The sequence below is a fragment of the Lemur catta genome, chromosome 1 (genome assembly GCF_020740605.2).
Source record: "Lemur catta isolate mLemCat1 chromosome 1, mLemCat1.pri, whole genome shotgun sequence".
NCBI classification, from domain to species: domain Eukaryota; kingdom Metazoa; phylum Chordata; class Mammalia; order Primates; family Lemuridae; genus Lemur; species Lemur catta.
In genome coordinates, this window is record NC_059128.1 from 10491697 (window position 1) to 10514961 (window position 23265).

A 23265-nucleotide genomic window follows, 5' to 3' on the forward strand; every position below is an offset into this window, starting at 1 on the left:
TATTTCTTTGACATATTTTCGGATGGCCATCAGAGAGCCAGCAAACAGAAGTAGCCCTGCAAAGCTGTCTTTTGCAGTGGGGATTTGCAACTGTAGAGAATATACATGATGCAGCCAGGCCTTTCCTTGTCCAGATCTAGGAAGGATTAACTGAGTCTGACACCCTTAAAGGTCTGAAAGAAATAATTTACCATCTATTCTCTCTGAAGCTACCACCTGTGAGGTTTCAGCTACATGACAAGACCACCTCTGCCAGCCAAGCCTCCTCTTCTCTCCCTCCCATAACCACAGAGTGTCCTGCCACTATAAGCTGACTTACCACCACCATCGTGTTTTTGGCCATGCTCTGAGCCCCTATTCTTTCTAGAACCTCAAGATGCTATAAAAGCTTCTGCACCCCGTTGGGGGTTGAGCAATCACTCTGTGATTCTCTCCATGCACAAATTAATAAATTTTGTATGCCTTTTCTCCAATTAATCTGCCTTTTTTGAATTGATTTTTCAGCAAACCTTCAAAGGGTAAAGGGGACATTTTGCCTTGGACCCAGCAGTAACAAAGGGTTCACTGGTCTTGAGTCTTGACCACGTAACACAAGATTCATGGAAAACTACCTTATTTTAAATGAATTCAATTTTAAGTGTTTATTACATCTAGAATTTCAGATGATACAAAAAAAATCGCTCAATTCTATTTCAAAGCTTGAATATCTATTTGGTGCCATATTGAACAAAATCCTAGATGATTGACTAAATATAGTTGAGGAAGTGACTAGATTTCTGGGATTTCTGTTGTTGTTGTTGTTAGTTACAGGAAGAGAAGAACCAACATTGGTAAAGTTGAGATCCTGAAATGTATTGTGAACTAAACACAAAATCTTAACCTCCGCAGCTGACTGAATGGACCCCCTCTTGGCAAAGGAGACCCCAGAAACCATAAAGCTGAGTTGCTGGCCATGAGAACGTAGGTCAGACATGCCTAGTCATGCCCCTCTCTCTTCTGGGAGATGAAATCCTTCGTAACACGCTTAAGGCTTAAGACAAAACTCAAACCACATCTGCAGCCCATCAATTTACTCAACAGATCACTTGAGTTTCCTAACTGTGGGGTGGCTGGTCTCTGATTAACAGACATCTTTTATCTTAAGTTAAAACATTCCAAGCCTTTAAGCAAAGCTTCATTTCTTTAACCAATTACAATTCAAAGAATCTGATAACTTACAAGGGTGGGTTATAGTTTTCCACTGAAACATAAATTTAAGGTTTCCAAAGGCATACCTGTTCCAAATGTGATTCAAAACCAAAAAGCTTTTCTCTCTACAATCACTTGCATTTTGATCAAAGATAATTAAAGTAAAATTACTTTTCTTTACAAAATCAGACTCATTAAATTTGTCTGATGATTTACACAAGTGCAGTAAAAATAGTAATTGATCACTTAGGGCTTTTTAAAGTTTGCGTTGCCAGAACTTTCATAAGGAATCTTAGATTGTACTTTTAGAAGTCTCTTGATGCTAAAAGCCAAGCTAAGAACTGTTCATCAGACTTTGTCTATAATATGTATAGGTTTGGGTTAATTCCTTTCTTCTTGAGGTCCCCAAAATATTCTAGGATTCCTGGGCCTGACAGGAAATGACTCTCCTTACTTATCTGTAAGGCTGTGAACTCCGTATGCTGGGTACCAGGGCAGTTTTTCCAAGAGGGCTTTGGAAGCACTGGCCCTATAAAGTTAATCTTAGTTCCTAAAGCGGTCTGGTCATATCTGATCCTATACACATTCTCAGATATGACATTCCACAAAGTCTTGGTAATATAACCAAAATTTCCCAATTATTTCCTGTTACAAAGAGAACAGGTTCTTATTGAACTTATGCAAATAACTATAGTGCTATGAAAATAAGAATATTCAATAAGAGTTTCTGAATTCTGGAGGAATCAGGAAGGGAGAGAAAAGACATATGTTTCATTTTTGTTTAAAAAGGCATAATCTACCAAATTGTCTTGAGTTATAGATAGCTTAGGAGAAAGGAGAAAGGGGTTCCTTTTATTCAGAAAATAAAACATTAAACAACCAGCAATATTCCAAACAAAAACCCATAAAGATTATAATTATTCTTTAACAGTTCATTCAGTCCTATGTATTTCAATCTTGCTCTGCTTGATTGAGTTAGCAGTTTTATGAATCCACCTGCTTCTCCACTTACAGATTTTTTGAGATAGAATCACTTTTGAGGTATTTTTCACCTCTTTGTAAACTGGGTTCTACCATTGGCACATTTTGTCAATAATTAACATTTCCAATTTTTCACCCACCCTCCTGATGTGGCATCACTGACAAACTAAAACCTAACTGTCCAGATCATTATGAAGACTCTAGGTTGCCTTGTCCCAAAGTCCTACAAGCTGAAGCTGGACAATTTGATATAAATTTCAAAGGACTTATTACTACAATAGGTTGGGCCACTCAGGAAGTTCACCAAACACCCACATCTTCCATGCTCTGCTCTGGGAAATAAACATGACTGTGACAATGATGTTCTCCCTCTACCAACTGAACACACCTCGAGCCCAACATCTAGAAATCTTCTCAACTTGCTGCCCTCTGGACCCAGAAAGCAGGTTTATAATCTACCCCAACCATTAATCTTTGCTTTTCCTTTTGTTTCCTCATTCTAATCTATGCCGGTTTTCCCCTTGCCTGATCTCTTACCTCACAATTTCTAACCTAAATCTTCTCTCCATAGTAATCAATTTTACTTCTTTTTTCTATGTGTGAAACTTCCAAAGAAGTTTCAGATGGGAGAAATGTTGGAATCTGCTCAAACCCTCAGAATTGGTATAAAGATTATTTTAAAGGGAAAACATTTGAGCTAAAGAAGATGCAGAAAGAGATCTGATCTGAACTTCCATTATCTGACTAAAGCAGAGCCTCCAGAAAATACACCTCCATTAATCCGTCCCCAAAGGGAGTTTCGCATTAATTCAACTGCCATGGAGATAGTTCCTGCCCAGCTCCAGTATCAAAAAGCCCAATAGAACCTTCCATATCTTCTCCCTGAAGCTCTTTAAAAAAACAAAAAAAAACAAAAAAACCAAAAACTTCTGTCAAGTTTAATATCTAAGTCTTTTATCTCTGGCTGTTCAGGAAGTAATTCATCACTGAGATCTCCCACATGTACTCATAACTAAACTTTGTCTTCTCTCCTGTTAATCCATCTATTATCAGTTAATTTGCAGGCCCCCAAACACTGGACCTAAGTTGGAAAAGGAAAAGTTTTCCTCCCAACACAATCATTTCTTCTCATCTTCCAGAATCACATCACACCAATTCTTTACTATTCCAAGAGAAATTACAATAGAAAACATATCAACACAGTCAAAGAATGCCAGGAATTGGGAATTTTCCATTATGCAAAAAATCCATTTTATTAGTTAGTCAGTAGGTGGCACCAAAGAAGAAAGAAGTATATCTTGATAAACACTCGAATCACTCTGAGTCCTGGAAATCCAACAAAAGCTCCTCTTCCAGATGATTTGTGTTCTGTTTTATCCTTAAATGTCCTATTTTAGCACAGTTTTAAACTGCAAACTGCCTCAAGACCTCTTTGAAAGGAAACAAAATATCACAAATAAAAATAAAATTTAGAAAGTACTTTGAAAAAAATTTCACGTATTGCTGCCAAAAACTGATTCTGGACATCCACCTTTCTGGATTAGGCACAAGTTATAATATATCATATTCAAGAAAGATGGGGTCTTTCCTGCTTCAAACCACTGAGGCAGAAGCAAGAGGATAAGCACAGACAAATCCGTTCTATAAGCCAGAGGAATAGGAGCATTTTGGCAGTCCCTGAACCTTTTTAGCATTTTAAATGACAGGGCAGAAACATTTAACATTCATCTCTCGAAATATATGCAAAAACACAGACATTTCCCCTAGTTGAATGGTAGCCTCTCCACAGATTATAAGACAAAAAAAGGACTGGGCTCTAGCAACCTCATAGAAAGGCACTTTTTTTGTCATTGTTTCTTTTTTTTTTTTTTTTTTTGAGACAGAGTCTCACTCTGTTGTCCAGGCTAGAGTGAGTGCCGTGGCGTCAGCCTAGCTCACAGCAACCTCACACTCCTGCGCTCGAGCAATCCTCCTGCCTCAGCCTCCCGAGTAGCTGGGACTACAGGCATGTACCACCATGTCCGGCTAATTTTTTCTATATATATGTTTTTAGCTGTCCGTATAATTTCTTTTCTATTTTTAGTAGAGACGGGGTCTTGCTCTTGCTCAGGCTGGTCTCGAACTCCTGAGCTCAACAATCCACCCACCTTGGCCTCTCAGAGTGCTAGGATTACAGGTGTGAGCCACCGCTCCCGGCCATCATTGTTTCTTAATAAAAAATATTCAGCTTTGCAGCTATTCAGAAGGCTAACACAGGAAGATTGCTTGAGCCCAGGAGTTTGAGGCCAGCCTGGGCAACATAGCAAGACCCCATCTCCAAAATAAAAAAAAGTCAGCAATGTCAAGAAAGAATATTTCCTTAAATTCTTAGATAACTCACAAATTCATCTTGCCATTCTTCCCCATCCCAAATCAACATCAAAGCAGCACATCACCCAGAATGTAGTTACTATACTAAATTCACTTAGGTATGTTAACTAAAATAATCAGAAATGCTCCTCTTCTACAGACACTATAATGCTTCTTCCCAGGTCTTCCTCTCCAGCAAGATTCAAGCTGTGGACCTCCACTTACCCTGGCAAATTCCATGGGTTTGGGAAGAAGGCACATGACCATGACATCAAAACGAACATCGCATACTGTCTTCAACCACTTGGTGACAAACTGTGGCTTCAGTTTTTCCACCAAACTTCCCACTTCATCATCCATCATATATGCTGTGGAGTGAAACCACTGAAACACCATGGCCACCAGCCGGGCCAAGCTTTCCGTAGGCGTGTTCTCACTGGGTGTGCAGAGGCTCACCTGGAGGAAGGCAGACAAGATCCTTGTTCAGCCTCCATTCAAAACTATTATATGCACAGCCCTTCTTAAAAGGGGATTGAGGCGCAGCTGGGAGTGAGGGGACAAGGGACAGGTCCCAGGAACCACACAGACCCTTCCTCACTTTGGACTGCTGCTTCTCTTGGCTCCTCTGCCCCTCTCTGCCCCTGAAAAGCTGCTGGGTGGGGGAGGGAGGGAGGGGAGATTATTTATAAAACCCCTCCCCCAACAACTTCCCAGGGTTTTCTCATTGTCTTTTTTTATCAGGACTTTGTATTGGGATATTAAAAAGATTTATTGGGGGAAAAATTATTATATGTACATATAAGGCAAAAAAAAAATGTCCCAGATAATCCATTTGAAACAGGCAGTTTTATAAATGATTACTCATCCAGAAACTGTGTTCCTCTCTACAGGGATGGATGGATTGCAACAATAATAATTCACCTTCCAATAAACATTTTCTTTCACAGGAAATCGATTACATAACCTGCACTAGATAAACGCTTTTAAAAATTTAGGTCTATGAAGTGATATTTCATCAACATCTTCAGTGAAAAATAGTCTGTATACTAGTTCTAAAATGATTATATTTAGCTAAGAATTTTGTATCAGTAATAATTCTGATACCTTGGAGCCCCCCAATTTGGTGTTATAAATAGACTTTTTAAAACATCATTCATTCAGAAATAATCTTTTATTGAGCACTATAGCAGGGTCTGGGAATACAAAAAATAAATAGAAAACAATCCCCGCCTTCAAGAAATTCACAGTAGTAGCCGTTGTGTCATTAGATAATAAGCTCTAGGAAGCAAGACATGAAAAATTGATAATTAAATTCCAATTTGGTAAAGACTTTTTCAGGAAACTACATGTGACCATAAAAGAGGTACATCACTATGGAGACTTAATACATGTCTCCAATGGGCAAAAACAAAAGCCTGCTTCTCTGCAGAACTGGTAAATAAAGCTCGCCTGGGACTTTAGATCTGTGTGTCTGATCTCTCCTGAATGGATGTTTCGGTTGAGTCAGTCAATAGCAATCACATTCCTTGTGTTAGGCTGTAATTTCTCTCGTGTACACAGACTTGCCGTAAACCACACAGAAAGCTCCGCAGAGCGCTCAAGCAAGACATTTGTGTATGTAGATGATGGGACATGAATTATCCATAAATTATACTGAATCTAGTATTTGACAACACACACTAGCAACTTTCCTGTTTCCCGTGAAAAAGGTGCATTTCAACCATTCTAGGCCCTGGCACTGTATGTTCATGAAAATCAACAACCAGGAGCTCTTTTAAAAAATTCCCAAGATTTTAGGGTGGAATTTGAACACTATTATTTTTTAAAACCTTTCTTAGGCAAATCTAATGTACAGGCCAGGGTGAGAGCTACTGCCCTACTGGAGACAGCCCATTGCTAAGGTTAACTTTTCATTATTTACTATTTTATTGCTTTCAAAAGAATAGGAGAAATTCCTCATCAGTGCAATTTTGGAATGAGAAATCAGAAGATGAAGAATAGTGAACTTCTTTTTCTTACTAAGAACCATATTCCAAATTGACTGAGCAGCCTCTGGTCATGTTTATCATCGTCCTTGTTATCAAAGTCAGCATTATCCAGGGAATGGTGGGAAGAGGAGAGGCCCAGCTGCCGCCGTCGATTCAGTTCATACTCCCGCTGCTCAGCGTGGAACTCGGCTTCCTTCAACAAGCTGCCAAAGAGAGAGGATGTCAAGTTAGACTATGGACAAACACATTCTAGATCATGACCTGCGGACAGCAAGTACTTAATGAGTACTCACACATCTCGATTGCTCTCCTTTGAACTGGTAGGAGTTACTCCAGGAAGCTTAATCCCACCTCCTTACAATTTTATACTCCATTCCCATTTCAGAGGTAAACAAACTGAGGCACAAAGAGGCTACCTCCTCCAATCACGTAGAATCAGGCAGAACTGACCCTTCTGACTCCTGGTTCACCAACAATCCCACTGTAAGTCAGTGTTTCCCCTATATCTACCATGAAACTACGTGAATAGCAAATGTACGATACAAGGAAAGATTGGGGAACTTGTACCCAAATGTCCAAATATTCAATATCTGGAATTCAAAGACATGGAAGTGAAGCCATGACAACTCCTTTTCCAATTTGCTAAACAAGTAACAATTTTAAAAAATACTACTCAATGTTGGCAAGGGTGAAGCAAAAACTAGCAACTTTATATGCGCCGTTGGCATTATAAATTCACATACACGCTTTGAAAAGGAATTTGGTAATGTGTCAAGAATATTAAAATATTCATACCCTTTGAACCAGTCAGCCCACATCTGGTAATCTACCCTAAGAAAATAAAAAATATAGGAACAGCACTGTGCACAAAAATATTTACCAAAGAGTTAGTTATAAAAGTAAAAAACTGGAAGCAATATAAATATATAATGATCCAGGAAAATAAATTATATCTAGATGAATATTAAATATCCACTAAAAATGATAAATATGGAAACTGCACAACATGGAAAAGAGTTACAGTGTAGTGTTATATTGAAAAAATTGTAGCTACATTGTGATTACAATTATATAAATAAAACATGCATATGAATAAAACTAGAATATATGCAAAATTGATGATGATGGTAACTGTATGGATGATTAGTGGGTTTTTTTATTTCCAGACTTTCCATAATGTTTGATATGTTTGATTTAATAAACATTTATTGCATTTCTACTATGTGTCAACCACTGGGCTAAGAGAAACTGAAAAGACTTGGTCTCTATCCTTTAAAACTTACATTCTAATATTATTTCTTTAATTTAAAAAATTCTTGCCGCAATGAATACTAAACAAAAAAAGAGCAAGTCTAGAGGTTATCATGTCAAATGCTACTTTCTCTGTCATGTGATAGAAGGAGAAAAATCTAGCAGCCCGAACCATCACTGCCTGTCTGACTCCACAGGCTCATGGTTTACCCCAGGCCGCATTACCTGGAGTTCAGGGCACCTTGTGGGAGGCAGGTAATTCCTTTATGCAGCCTTTTCCCCTTCCTGACTGGCTAATGCTGCTGTCAGTCAAGCCATGCTTCCCCCCACGCCTCACTCTGATGGGTTCCTCCACCTCATTTCCCAAAGACGCCCTGCTCAATCACTGCGCTCACCAAACCGGACCTCAGTGATGTGCTTATGTTTTTCCAGTCCGGAGGTGAACAACTCAAGGGCAGAAACTGTATTTTATTCCCTTCTATCCCCCGAGTGCCTAGCACAGTGCCTGGTACATAACTGGCATTAGCAAAACCAGTCACTGAATTCATGCATTAAAATAGCATCACTGCAACACCGTGGGAAGGCGAGCTGCTGGGCTAAGGGCATTTGAAGTTGCATTCAATACGCACACAGTGCTAAGGTCTGCTCAAGGTGAAGGTGGGGTTTCCGGGGAAGCTGCTAACAGACTGCGCCTTACCTGATCACGGCCTCCACGGCGCAGACCAGCTCCTCTGCGCCACATTCCCGCGTGTTGATGGGGGGAGGGGAGGTCTGGTAGAGGTGGGTCTCCGCGGAGGCCCCCACTTCACTACTGTGATGATTCGAGTGACACCTTTTACAGTACCGAACAGGCCTGTTTCCGTGACGACCGCAGCACCCGGCTGAAAAGCAGGTGACAACTGCTCTTCTAACATGGGAACTGCAGTTCTAGAAGAAGAAAAAAAGGCGATCAATTAAAATTGACCGCTGAGATAAACTTGGCTAAGAATTGGAATCAATGGAAACGAGGGGCCACCAGAAGTGACAGCACATTCCTAAAGTGCCACTAGTTTCCAAAATGCAAGTTATCCTCTAACAAGTTAGATTTCAGTCACAGGTAAAAATAAGAAAGGAAAATTAGAGCTGTGGTCCAGAGAGAGAGCACATCACAGCACACAAGAGTGGGAAAGGAGTAACTTTAACTCCCGGAATAAACTCTCAAAATGATTTTATCCACCACTCAGAGAGCGCATTTCCACTGCAGCTCATCTGTCCTTGCTGCATCCAAGGACAGGTAGGCATTGTGCAGTGCGGAGGTGACGGCCTCCAGCAGGGGGTGTGCCAAACACAATCAGAATCGTTCACAGAACCCGCTGTGCGCACCAGCTACAGGAAGAGAACAACAAATGAAGCGATGGCAATGAGAAAAGCGGTGTGGCACCAGAGAGGCTCCAAGGTTCAGGGGGGCTGCTGTTCCAGCTGACCTGCCAAGAGGCAAGGGAGTGAGTCAGCATCCTTATGAAGCAATCCGAGGCCCTGTCAGAACACCTTGACAGCTGAAAAAAAAAAAAAAAGTGCCCCAAGCCTGTCAGAGATGCCACCACCACATATTTAACGTCTGTGTCCAAAGCACTTTCTGAGTCTTTCAATAGTGCTTGTACAGAGGTGAATACCCCCCCCACACACACACTGGGTGGAAAACCAGCGGCCTTATGGCCACACGTGACCTTCTAGGTCCTTAAGTGCAGCCTTTTGACTGAATCCAAATTTTACAGAACAAATCGTAGATTTGTTTTAAAAATAAAATAAAAACATAAAAGACAGAAATGCATTAATAAAAATAAAAGGATTTTGTTAAAATAGAAGGCCACAAGTTCCCCACCCCTGCATGAACCTTTGTGAACTCAGAGAGAGTTCTCTCTCTCTTGTGAGAGAGAGAGAAACAGAGGAATGAATTAATCTATATTCAACTAGAATTTAAAGGGAAAATATTGAGCTCAGGACAGTCTTTCTAGCCAGCACAGAGTTCTCAAGGTAAGAAAAAGTTTCAGGGCAAACATTAAATCCGGGGCCCTAGCAGGAAAATGTGGTTTCAGGGAGGAAAATGATGACAAGGACTTGAATATAAAACATTTTGTTAAGAACTCAGAATTTTAATGTGGTATGCCATAGGTTCCTTTAGACACACAAAAGGCCTTCTAAAGATCTAAAGAGCATGCTTCAACATCCTCTTCATTAAACATCAAGGGTTCTAAAAATCTTAAAAGCAATGTTCCCAGCAGCCTCAGAGAGAACACGAGGTTTGGAAAGACTTATCTCAAAGAAGTTTGAGCATTTGACTTGTGTTTAATGACGCAGGTTTATAAATTGATATATAAAAGCCCACAATATTTTTAATGGAATTATACCAATGTGAATTGAAAGAGACAGAGATAGCCCCAAAAAAAAAAAAAAAAAAAAAAGCTCTTGGACTTCCAAACTTCTATGAGCAAAAAGTAAGTTCATAAAACTACATAGCTGTAAACAACAGGCTACTTTGTATGAGAAAGAAAAGATGAGCATCTCCCAGAGGATGGAATCAAGAGCCAAAAAGGTCCACTCCCAGGAGTCAGGACTGACAGCTAACTAAGGAACAAGTGACATGTGCCCCGCTGAATTCCAGATGTCTATGGACCAATGACTACGTGCCTCTCATTCCCTCACTTTTTACAGGTGTGCCTACTGCAGTAATCTTATCCCTCTATCACCATTGGATGTTGGCTGCGTGGGAGGCAGATAACTTATCTCTTTCACTCACAGGTACTCACAGCAAGAGAAAATATCCAAGGAGACAAACCCAAAGAACCTCATCTACACCTGGATCTGATTTCAGACAAGATTGGGCACATTCAGGGTGGTATGGCCGTAGATGGCCTGGACCTGATTTCAATGAGACCTTGGACCTCCAGCCAGGATTTTGCATGTGGGAAGAATGTAAATGATTTGTGACCAGAGGAGGGTCCTCCACTCCTCCCATCAAGAAGTGGGTTTAGTTTCCCTCCCCTTGAACCTGGATGGGCTTCAACCAACAGAGTATGGCAGAAGTGATGCTTATAGAAGGACATGCAGCTTCCACCTGGCTGTCTTGGAATGTTCTCTCTTCAGAAACTTCTTCATCGGATACTCCTCCCAGAACTCTGCCATGATGTCATGAGCAGGCCAAGCCACATGGGGAGGCCACGTTCAGGTCTCTAGTCAACCATACCAACTAAGCCTAATCTTCAAGTCACCCCATCTCAGAGCCCAAGTATATGATCTAGAAGCCTCTAGATCAGCCCCCAGCCATTCAAGTCTTCCCAGATGAGATCCCAAACCTCATCAAGTAGAGACAAGCTATCTCCACTATGCCCTGCCCAAATCTCTGATCCACAGAATCTGTGAACATAATTAAATGGTAGCTGTTTTATAAATCTATGTTTTGAGCAATTTCTTACGGACTATCTGGATATGCTGCATGTAATATTATAGTAGAATACCAACTATAAGTCAACCTGCTCTATTACCATGTGTCATCAATTCTAAACAATATCAGCAATAAAATAATTTCCCAAAAACATGATCCTTGGTTGGTCAAAGTTCTAAATAATTGCTATAAGTTTTAATAGCAATTAATAATTACTGAGTTTTAATAATATATTTCAAAGTCCTCGACCTGGGTGGACTCAGCTATATGTATTCATTTCCAAAGTAAACTAGAGAGATTTCCCTTTGATTCAGATTCAGCTGGGCATGGTTTTCAAATGCTCACTCCAGCCACTGTTACACTGCTTTGAATTTTAAACACATGTAAGTAATTCCAAGGAGCTTCATAGAATGACAGAATTGAAATAAATCAAGGTCTGTCTCTTCATCTCAATCATGATGCTGTCATTGCTTATTTCAAACCTACTGTTCAAATGTAGGAACATAGTACCAAAAAAGGTAGAGACACTAACTGCCCAGAACAAGTTCAAACAATTCTGAACTGTTATGAACTTAATGGAAGTTCTCCAAATTAACTTGCATATAAAATACAATGTTTACTAAAGATGAGCAATAAAAATGTGCTAATTTGAAGCTTACCACTGAAGATAATTTTGTCATATGAAGGACAGAAGTGTTAAAAAACAATCCACTCAGAGTGTCAAATATGTTAGGTTTTTCACCAGAGCCAGGACATGCTGAGTTAGAAAATAAAAATGTTTCAAATCCTAGGCTCTCAAGCTTGTAAAAGATTCTCAAAGTAAGAAATAGGATAAAGATCAAATGAAGAATATGTTGTATGACTGTAAGCTGCTTTGATAAGACTTCAGAAAGATATAGGGTGGTGTCTGATTAAGCCTCTTAGGTAGAACAGGGCTTCTAATAATTTTAAGGGCAGACTGAAATGCCCAAAGTATAGAAAGGACGTCCTCAAAAATAATTATAGATTTGGCTTTGAGAGCACAGAACCCCAATGAGAGTCACTGAAAATCCACAAAGTTTTTAGCAAAGTCTTTAGCAAATGCACCACCAGCTAAAACTAAAGCAGATAGACACAGTTCACAACGAAAAGAGGTCTGTGGGTCTCCAACTTCCATATGCAGGAAGCAAATTGAAAAAGTCACTCAGCTGCAATACGGGCCATTTCTATTTTCTTTTTCTTTTTTAAGACAAGGTCTCGCTCTGTTGCCCAGACTGGAGTGCAATGGTGTCATCATAGCTCACAGCAACCTCAAACTCCTGGGCTCAAGCAAATCCCCCACCTCAGCCTCCAGAGTAGCTGGGACTATAGACGTGTGCCACCACACCTAGCTAATTTTTCTATTTTTTTTAGAGATGGGGTCTGGCTCTTGCTCAGGCTAAGGGCTATTTCTTATTGAAATGGAAAGAGGTCTCAGAGAGTGGAGCCAAAAGCTCGGTGGGACAATAATGAATTAGGGAACTACTCCTAGGAAGCAAACCAGACCCTAATCAAGGCACATTTGTTATCCCTGGAAAGGGAGGACCTGTTGACTTGTTCATGCCTGGTGCTGCTACAGACCAATGACTGCTATCTGCTTCCTCTTCCTCTTTTGGAACAGAGGTCTTTTGCTGTTACCCCCTCCCTATCTCACCATTCTGTCTTGGGTGCATAGGAAGCAGATAACTTTCCTTTTTAGTTAACAGGTCTCTGAATCAAGAGAATTTGTACCTGACAAGTTTAATGAGTGAGATACCAGATTGCAGATCACGAGATATTAGACTTTAAGCCTAAAGCCGTAAGTGAGTAAGACTTTTGGAGGTCTTATAAAGTGGTGAGCATATTTTGCATATGGAAAGAATGTAAAAATATTATGCCCAAAGTGTGGATTTGGGCAGATTAAACAGGACCACAAAATTCTTGCCACTCCTTCTATAACCAGGAGGATCCTATTCCACTACTCTTTGAGTCTGGGCTGGCCTTGGGACCTGCTTCGACCAATGGAATGCATCAGAAGTGATGCTGTGTAACTTCTGAGCTTCAGTCTCAAGGGGCCTTGCAACCTCCTCTCTTGCTCTCTCAAAACACTGCTGCCTTGTGAACAAGTCCAGCCTAGCCTCCTGGAGGATGAGATATTAATACCTTGTGGAAAGAAGGTGGCCCTGACACCCCCATCATCCCAACCGTTGCAGTCATCACAGCTGAGGCCCCAGATATGGGAATGAGACCATCTGGGACCAGCCAATCTCACCAACTGACTGCAAATACATGAGTGAGCCTAGAGTAGTTTATCAAAAGAATTGCCTAACTGAGCATAGGACATAGGACAAATTGCCAATCCACAGAATTATGATCAAATAATTGGTTGTTGTTATTAGCTACTATGTTTTAGGATGGTTTGTTATGCACCAATAGATAACTGAAACAGCCCTCCAAACAGCCCTACCCACTCATGATCAATCTCCCAAAAAGTTTAAATGACTTGTGTAAAGACTACATAGGTAAGAGGAAACTGAGCTGGCCAGAACCCAAGTATCTCAACCAATTAGTCAAAGCTCTCTGTATGACCCACACTAACTTCTCTTGTACTTTTCAGCTACTAAAACAAGAAGAGAAGATGGAAGTGGTTTAGAGAAACTTATAAAAAGTGGCAAAGGGAAATTTTAAAGAAGGAACCCTTAGCTAGATATATCCTTCAACTCACATATAAATGAATATTTGCCATATATAGTCAATCTGGGTATGTTTTTACACGTATAAATTGGACTATTTGCACTCCACTTCAAAACAATAAATATTTTTAGCATATAAGCATTTAGCATACTTTACTAAAGCTTAGGCCCATGAATTGCACTATCATTCAAACTTTTTGTAATTAGATTCCTATCCCAGAATTACACATGGGCTTTTATTTCAGATTACTTAACAAAAACACTGTGCATTAGATGAGTGAGCAAAAGCAGAAATGGAAATAGAAACCATTTGGACATAGCAATCTTGCATGCTAAATTATTTCCTCTCCCCCTTCACAAACACGGTGACATATACATAGTGGGAAACCATGGTGCAGAAATGAGGCAGATGTCGATGAATGAATTTACATACAAACACAACAAATCATGCCCCACCACACAAATGGTTTGCTCTTACCTTTTTCTGACATATAGCAGATATTTCAGCTGTAAGGGGAAGGTACACAAAATATCAACAAAGAAAGAGAGCCTATTTTAAATAAGAGTAGCCATGAAGGGGAATGAAAAAAAAAATCTTAGTAACACAACCTTGGGACATGCCAAAACAGCTTTTAACTTGTCTCATAAATTGTCAACTACTTTTATTGGCTTCTAGTTTCCTCAGAAAGCATGAAATATATTTCTTTTTCATCTGGTGGTGATTTTAGAGTTTATGTTTAAGGGAGTTTAAAACACCTGCATGCTGCAAATATTTCACCTATTCTCACAAGTGATTTGACCTTTTCAGACATGACTTAGGAATCGGATCATGTTAAAGCCAAACAACTTTAATCTTACCTCCCTATTTTACAGAGGACAAAATTGGGGGCCACTATGGTTAGATGAGTTCTTTACGATCACACAGGCTATCGATGCTAGAGGCACAACTAGAGCTCAAGTCTCTGGACTCCTTGTTTGCTGCTCTTTCCATTATACTATGACACTGTGTTGATATGACATATTTACAGCATCACCGTGGGATGGTTTGCTATATCAAAATTGTAGGGAAAACTTACTCACTTGGACTAATGAGAGTTGAATTATCACTTTATACCAGTCTTAAGTAGTGTAAAATCAGTGGTAGGGTTACTGAAAAGACAGTAATTTTCAAACCCTTGGGTAGAACAGCTGGAGCAAGACTATCAAGCTACTATGTACAGGATTGACTTTAATGAATGGATAAGAATTTTATTTAGTGGGCACATCAATTATATTCATGAAAATTGATACTTAAGAGTACTCGAAAATAATTTTTCCAAGAATGTCTCCTACATAGTAAGTGCCCAAAAAAATGGACTGACACTTTATTTATAGTGTAGTCTATGTTGCAATTTATTTAAAAGATCAAAGTAAATGTATCCCAAGCCCTACCTGGAAATTATGAATTAGTGGATGCCAAATGAAATTTACAGCTCAGTTTTAAGAACTCCTTTTGTATATTAATGGTTATTTAACAGTTTGATATCCTAGAGTTTATCTTAAATATTCTGAGGTTAGTGTCATGTTTCTAGATAAATGATGAAAAGTTATTACCAATTTTCTTCCAAAGATGAATATCACTGGACATGAAGACCAGAATTCAGCAACATATCTGATATTTAAAGTGTATTTTAGAATGTCACCATGGGCTTTACCTCAGAACACTGAAAGTTCACTAGTAAAGTAGCCTAATTTAAAGGAAAAAAGTTACCTTTACCCATACAAGCCCAAATCTTTTTACAGATATTCCTAACATAAATTTCTAAAATGTCCCTCCGAAGTATATAGAGGCTGACATTATTGCTCCATTTTACAGATAGAGAGAACTCACTGAATTAATTTCTGTCTTAAGGTTGAGATAACCTAATATGAAAAGTGACATGACAAAGAAATAGTGTAATTATCATCAAGCAAAGGTCTTCAGTTTAAAAAAAATTCACAGAATTTAGTTAACATAAGGTTTTTTACATTTCCTTTTAAATGAGTCTCTTGTATCAATCCTTTTCTTAACCACATCTGAAGCCATGTATCAAGTTCTTCTCGTGTCCCTGATCTGTACTCAAACTCAGTGTGCCCGCAGCTTTTTCTACCTTTTGTCTTTCCTCTGCTTTCCTCGGTGCTTTTCCTCGTCATTTCAGCCTCCAGTTACATGGCTGGAATACCTGCCTCTCCTACGTGCAGAGGAATGCTCTGTCGGGGACCTACCAACTTACAGGGCATAGCTTTCAGAACGCTAACAGATTTCAAGAAGCATTGCAACCTCATCTTTCCATTGAGATGGGTTAGATATACTTTATCCCCATCTTACTGATGAAGAGACTAAGTCTCAGAGTAACTAAATAATTCCCCCCCCAAAACACAGAGCTAGAATAGTGGCAGGGAAATGGTCCGGTATTCAGTTCTCTTCCAGTTAGTGTTCCTTATTCCCTTTCTGACCTGGCACAGCAACATATCACTGGCAGTACCTGTTATAGGTACAGAAAACCCCCTAAGACATAATACAGCAAGGCTTTAGTCACACGAAATCATTAATTCCAACATCTACCCTTAATTTTGGTAGAGAAGATACCACTTCCTTCATTATTAAATGTGTAGGCATATTATAAGCAAGACACGGATATAATGCTTCATATCAATGAATGTTCATAGACTATAATAATTTGGATACTGCCTTTGTAAAATAAAATAGTACAAAAGGAAATAAATCAACCATGTCATTAGTCACGATTACTCATTATTCATCCTCTCAGAAGTAAGCCATACCTTGCGGCAGAAGAACATCAATCAGCCACTCACTGTGGTCCCTATAAAAAAAAAATTGATTTTTGAGCTTCATTGAAATGTTACCCTTCCACATGAATGTTTATAAGCTGCATACTATTGCTGAAAGGCTTTTAATAGAAAGGAAGTATAATTAAGAGCACTATCATAATAAACTCTTAAAATGTCTAATGCATTCCAGCTAAATTATAAATTATAGGCACTTCATCATATTCAGTTATCTTTAAACGATACTTTCCAGATGTTAATTAAGCCAACCAAAATACTGCACGATCTGCACAAAACTGAATGCGATTCTGTGTCACTAACAAGCAAAGAGAACCTATATGATTTGTACGTCATGTTTGGAAACCACAGTTTTTTTACATCTATTTTTCTCTGTGGCCTTTTTAACGTGGTTACTTCAAAATTAGAGCTGCTTTATGAAGTGGAAATGCTTTCTCATGTCACATAGAGAGAAATATTGCAAATTTTCAAAGCTGAAATCTTCCAAATGTTAAATTATCAGACTTGGGTAATGTAACCAATTTAAGTCCAAGTTATTTTTCTTATTTTCTCACTGTGGCCCTATTTCCTTTTCCTCGAGGACTCATACCTACCCTGCAATCCTCTCGCTGCATTCTTCACAGAGATACAATGGGGGTGGTTTATCCCCCAAAGCTACTGACAGGGAAGGGTCTATACACATCTGAAACACATGAAAAGACAGAATGAACCCTCTTGTTCCTGTTTTTCACGTTCCCTATATTCTAAGCACAAATGCTTCTGTAATGACAGATTTTGAAAAACAAAGTGGAATAAATATTTTTAGTAAAACCCTTTCAACCTAGAACTGTTTTTCCTGAACTGGCTGATGAATCCACACTGGGCACTTAAATGTGGCTGCTGTGGTTTTTCATTTCTCCTGTTATTTGCAATTCAAGTAACAAATAGTGTCAAGAAATCCCCCCTCATTCCATAAAGATCAAAAAAGTCATCTTATTCAATAGCTGCTCAAGTTGCCTATAAATTACAGTAATTCTTTCTCTAAAGTGGTAAACACAGTAATCTCTCTTTAGGAAAATGGAAATATGTTATTATAATAAGATTTCAGACTCATAACTGATACCAAAATGCTGGCAGTAGAGAATTTTCCTTCTTAAGACATACCTCATTCAGCAAAGTTAGGATTAAATCTAACACTGAGTGCTTCACTTTTCTTACTCTGAAATCTTAGTTCTATATCCATCACCTTTCATTTTCATGTTTTTTTTCCTACATGTGACCTACAGTTGTCTACCCCCCACTGTCCCTTGTTTATGGCTGGACTTCACTAGTACAAAGATGAAAAGTATTAATTTCACAGATGATCATCAGGATATTTCGAATATCTGGATGCTTTAAATCAAATGAACAAAACATTCAGATAACTAACGGCATTTTGTACTTTGCATAAGTTTACATTTCTATGATTTATTGAAGCCATTTTGAATTCTGTTCTGCCCTTGAAAAAGTAATAAACCATGCTATAGCTGAGTATACAGTTAATATGCCTAATATATAAATTCTTCTGGAACTTTACTCTGTCTTTTCTTCAGTTGTTTTCACTAATTTGAGGTGGAGAAATGACCCAAACTTACAACTCAAATAGCCTATGATTCAAAGTTAAAACCCTGAGGAGTTTCAGTGATCGGGGAACAAGAGTTAGTATTGCTAAGTTTACATAATTACATCATCAAAATTTGTAAATTATATATCTCCTGAGGCTAAAGGCCTAGTGTGAAAGTTTTCCTTGTGTAAGTTTCATGCTTCCTTAGATGCAATGAATAACTACTTTTTGGTGTGTTAAATCAAGGATTGGCAAACTTTTTCTATAAATACTTTGGGCTTTGTGGGCCACAAGGTCTCTGTCACAATTGCTCAACTCCACTATTGTAGCATGAAAGCAGCCATAGACAATATGTAAGTAAATAAGCATAGTTGTGTTCCAATAAAACTTTATTTACAAAAACAGGCAGCAGGTCAGATTTGGCTATGGTCCATAGTTTGCCAAGCCCTGTCTTAGATAATTATCTGGGCTCTGAAATATTTCATATAGTGGACTTCAAATAGAACCAAGTAAAACCAAAAACAGAGTGTGATATAATAAACTATAAGTTCCAACATATTTTTATCTTTAATCCTATCACAACTCTTGGCTCTTGTCTAAAATGTACTTTTTTACAGCCTACTGCAACACAAATAGATAATATTTTCTACTTGACAAATCACTAGTGCCTAGTGGTATAGCTCACCATTCTGGAGATACTAGGCTTTTGGTGAGGACTAATCCACTTCCCCTGAGTCTTTCCCATGCACCCAGTGTATAATAATCTCCTCTCAGTATCATTGCTTTACCCTCTTTTCTAATGAGTGATTGATATCTCTCCCAGGTAACAATATCTTTTCACTCCACTCAAAAAGAGAAACTCTTAGAATGTTAGAACTATAAACAGTCATTAGAGATTTGCTATTTGACCTCTGACCTGTTAAATGACTTAATTAACATAACCCGTCAGATTTGTAGCTAGTCCAGTCAACTGTTCTACTCTGAACAGGTCAGTTTACACCCACACTAATGTGTTCATATCTGACTGTCACATTAAAAATCATTATTTTTCTGTTTATAAATATAACATATGCCTCATGTAGAGGCTTAGAAAAACAGAGAATTGGAAGGAAGAAAATTCAAATAACTTATTAACCCTCCATCTCGAAGCAATCCCTGGTAGCATTATGATGAGTATCACTGGTTGTTTTTCACTATGAATACAAATGTAAGTAATTTTTAAACTAAATTAGCATTATACCATACAATTTCATAACTTCACTTTTCACTTAACATTGTTCTATAAGCTTTGGGTGTTGGATACCCTTGGTTCACATGCCACGGGGTGATGGTGTAGATTTGGAAGCCTTTGCATTGTAAAGAAAGAACACTACTGAGCTAGACCTGCTGCAGCTCAAAAACAGTCCCAGCACAGGAAGCATTGGTGAGAACGTTATCTTTCTAGAAAGTGTAGATTGAAAATAGAAAAGGAAGCTCTGTAGGAAAACTGGAGCTCAGAAAGTAAGATTTCAGGGGTGACGAAAATGTCTTCGAACTTGATAGAGGTGGTGTTGGCAAATACCATGAATGTACTAAATGCCACTGATTTGTTCACTTTAAAATGATCAATTTTGGCCAGGCGTGGTGGCTCACGCCTGTAATCCTAGCACTCTGGGAGGCCGAGGCAGGCGGATTGTTTGAGCTCAGGAGTTCGAGACCAGCCTGAGCAAGAGCAAGACCCTTTCTCTACTAAAAATAGAAAGAAATTATATGGACAGCTAAAAATATATATACAGAAAAAATTAGCCGGGCATGGTGGTGCATGCGTGTAGTCCCAGCTACTCGGGAGGCTGAGGCAGGAGGATCACTTGAGCCCAGGAGTTTGAGGTTGCTGTGAGCTAGGCTGACGCCACGCACTCACTCTCCCGGGCAACAGAGTGCGACTCTGTCTCCAAATAAATAAATAAATAAATAAACAAAATGGTCAATTTTATGGTATGTGACTTTCCCCTCAAAAAATTTAAAAAATGACAGAAAGTAGGATGGTTTGGCCTATCCAGGAAGACTGGCTATTGGGAGAAAATTAAGGCCAAACTGAGAGGAGTGGTCTGGGCTGTTTGCCTGGAATAGAAAGAGAAAATCTATTTCATGATGATTTCTATGAGTAGCAGGCCAGAAAGCATTACTAACTAACCAGGATGGCAGAGGACTCCTGAGAATGCAGCCGAAAATAAAATTCAAAAATAATAATAATAAATGGAGAAACCAGAGAGAAAGAACCTCCTTCCTGTTGAAATCTGGGTCAACCAAAAAACGGAGCCATAACTTAGGCAGGAAGGACAAAGGAAGGACGTAGAAACAAAAGTAAGTGGGAACCATGAAACTCTCATCTCTGTAAAGAGTCAGGCCGAACTCTGTGAATAATTTCTGAACTCATGAATGTAGCTCAAAATATCCTCACACCAAAGAAAAGTACTGTGGAACCCCAAATGTCTACTGACGTTCAGAATGGGAGGGGCCTGTGCTTCCATGCAGGTGACTGCCACCTGCTATGTCTCAACATAAATTCATTCAATTTGCCTTTATAGAAGCAGAGATTTAATATAATAATACAAGGATGCCCTTCATTAGTATGATATATCTAGATGATAATGTTATTATTGGCACTCCTCTGCCACCTTTGGCATAGGAAACACATTTTTGGTTTCTTTTATATTTATTAGATCACATTTTACCTTTTCTATTTTGTTTCTATAAAGTGATAGGGTTTGTTTTCTATTATTGGGTAACCTGTACAGTCTGTCTCTCTCTAGAACAAGGGAAGCAAACTTCCATGACACCAGGTTCATAAAAGTAACTGTGAACTCTACTAACTTCATCTAATTCCCACTCTTCATAATATAAAAATTAACCCTTGCAACCTAGACACAGGTCCATCTAGCCAAGTGTTTTATATCCAACAAATATACCATAAGCAATTTTGTTAAAAGGTGTGATTATTTTTCTTAACATTCAACTTCCAAGATTCAGGGTTATAGCAGGACAGAACCAATTTGAGGTGGTAGAAAGAGAATAAGGCTGGGAGTCAGAATACCTGATTCTATTTCCAGTTCTGATGCTAACTGCTGTGTGCAACCTTAGGAAAGTGACTTGACTCTCTGAACCCCTGTTTCTTACCTCTAATGTAACTTTCCAGGTGTATGCTGTCCAAATACCTCCCAGTCTTTTCCACTAAGTCATATTTCTGGTATGACCAAAGCATTAGCAATTTCATCTATGTCTTGAATTTGCGTTAGCACTCCTGCTTTGTAGCATACCCATGAAAACAGAAGGAAGACACACTTCCCTGAGTTCATTAGCTGAGACAGAATCTAGTTAAGGACTAAGTAAGTGCTAAGTGTTTAACCAGGATTCCTCTGATATTTATCTCAGTGCCACATAGCACTCAGCTTTAAATTGCAGCCAAAACCTGCAGATACCACTACTCATTGCTCTCTCTTGACCAGACTGCCAAAGTACAGTCAGATCGAACGTGGAGGTGTTTGAGATTACTACAGACCACAGGCCTCTGCTTTACGGAGGAGGATGCAATCTGCTCCACTTCATTCAGCAATTTGCTCCTGGTAATTTGACCACTGACAATTCAGTATAGCACCAGACCTAATAAAACTGTACCTTCACAGCTGGTTTGTTGATTGCGTTGTGGCATTCGATGTGCTGGCAGTGGATGGGATTCCAAGCTGTAAAGCAAAGCACAGCTGATAAATACTTTTCATTGAAATTCTTCATGCCCAGTAAAAACAGATACTTCTCTATTTTCTTTTTTCTAAATAGAACCATCACCAGAAAGCATCCTAACAGAATCATTTTCTAATCTATGAAAAATTTTTTTAAATCAGGCAAAGATATCACAGTTCCATCCATTTTCCCAGGGGAGAGACAAGCCAATGTAAGGTGCCATACACAGTATCATATTACCTCACAATGGTATACCATTAACAAGTTCTCAAAGGTTTTTACAACCATGGTTTCACTCGATCCTCCAACAACTCTGTGGGGCAGGTACAGCAGATTATTAATCTCATTTCATATTAGGATAAATTAAAGTTAAAAAGGTTCAGTCGCTTCATGTGATCACAGAGTTAGTAAATGATAAGCTAGGACTAGAACCTATATCTCTTGGTTCCTGACACTCTGCTCTTTCCATGATAGTATACGATACTAAACACCTTTTGGCTCCAGGAAGTGTTTCAAATTGATACCTGAAATGAATGGTCAGGTATCCTCCCATCTCCTACCCCATCCCCATCAAATGTAGAGAAGGGAAAGATGACTTTCTTGCCCACGTGAAATGCATGTCTCTCACACACATGACCCACATACTAAATCTCTGCTAGTTCGCTAATACCCAACTCTTTAACTCAGTATAAACACAGTATGAGGACAAGAACCAAGCAACCTGGAATAAATCAGATCTAGAATCACAATGAGAATTATCATCATCCAGATGATTCTGTAGCCCAAAGCACTTAGCTAACAATATTCCATCATAAAAAATAGATAATAGGTTTATATACTTAAAAGTAGAATATTTTTCTAACATGCCATATTCCCAACTTACATGACTATGATTGGCCTGTTCTTAATACATAGGAATTTGCAGATGAGAGGATATTCTTAGATACATATTCAATTATAATTCAAAAATATTTATCATTAATGATTGACAGTTAATTTATACTCCAAACATTTTAGAAAATTTTCTATCTAGGAGTGTCCCAACTTTAAATCTTCTATCCGATTGTTAAACCATGTATAACATTATGTGTCTGGTTGGGGATTCAGGAAAATATGATTACCAGAGCCATTGACCTTTAAAAATATACAATAGGTCTATTTCTTTTAAAAAGTACACACTAGAGACCACTACTCTAATAACACAGTATAATATTGATTATATTGTTAGAGAGAGAGGAAAGAAGAAATGAATGAGTAAATGAAAGAATGAAT

At 38.7% G+C, this 23265-nt stretch overlaps 1 protein-coding gene across 3 annotated transcripts in view; it reads right to left on the reverse strand.

The window, feature by feature from the left end:
• Positions 1-23265, reverse strand: part of UNC79 (unc-79 homolog, NALCN channel complex subunit) — a 224348-nt gene that overhangs the window by 115916 nt on the left and 85167 nt on the right. For all 3 annotated transcript variants that reach the window (XM_045561661.1, XM_045561653.1, XM_045561670.1), the window contains 7 exons: positions 21931-21995; positions 17288-17376; positions 16671-16711; positions 14347-14375; positions 8455-8684; positions 6538-6709; positions 4744-4974 (listed from right to left, as the gene is read on the reverse strand). In XM_045561661.1, the coding sequence (XP_045417617.1) occupies positions 4744-4974; positions 6538-6709; positions 8455-8684; positions 14347-14375; positions 16671-16711; positions 17288-17376; positions 21931-21995 (857 nt within the window). The remainder of the gene's footprint in view (positions 1-4743; positions 4975-6537; positions 6710-8454; positions 8685-14346; positions 14376-16670; positions 16712-17287; positions 17377-21930; positions 21996-23265) is intronic.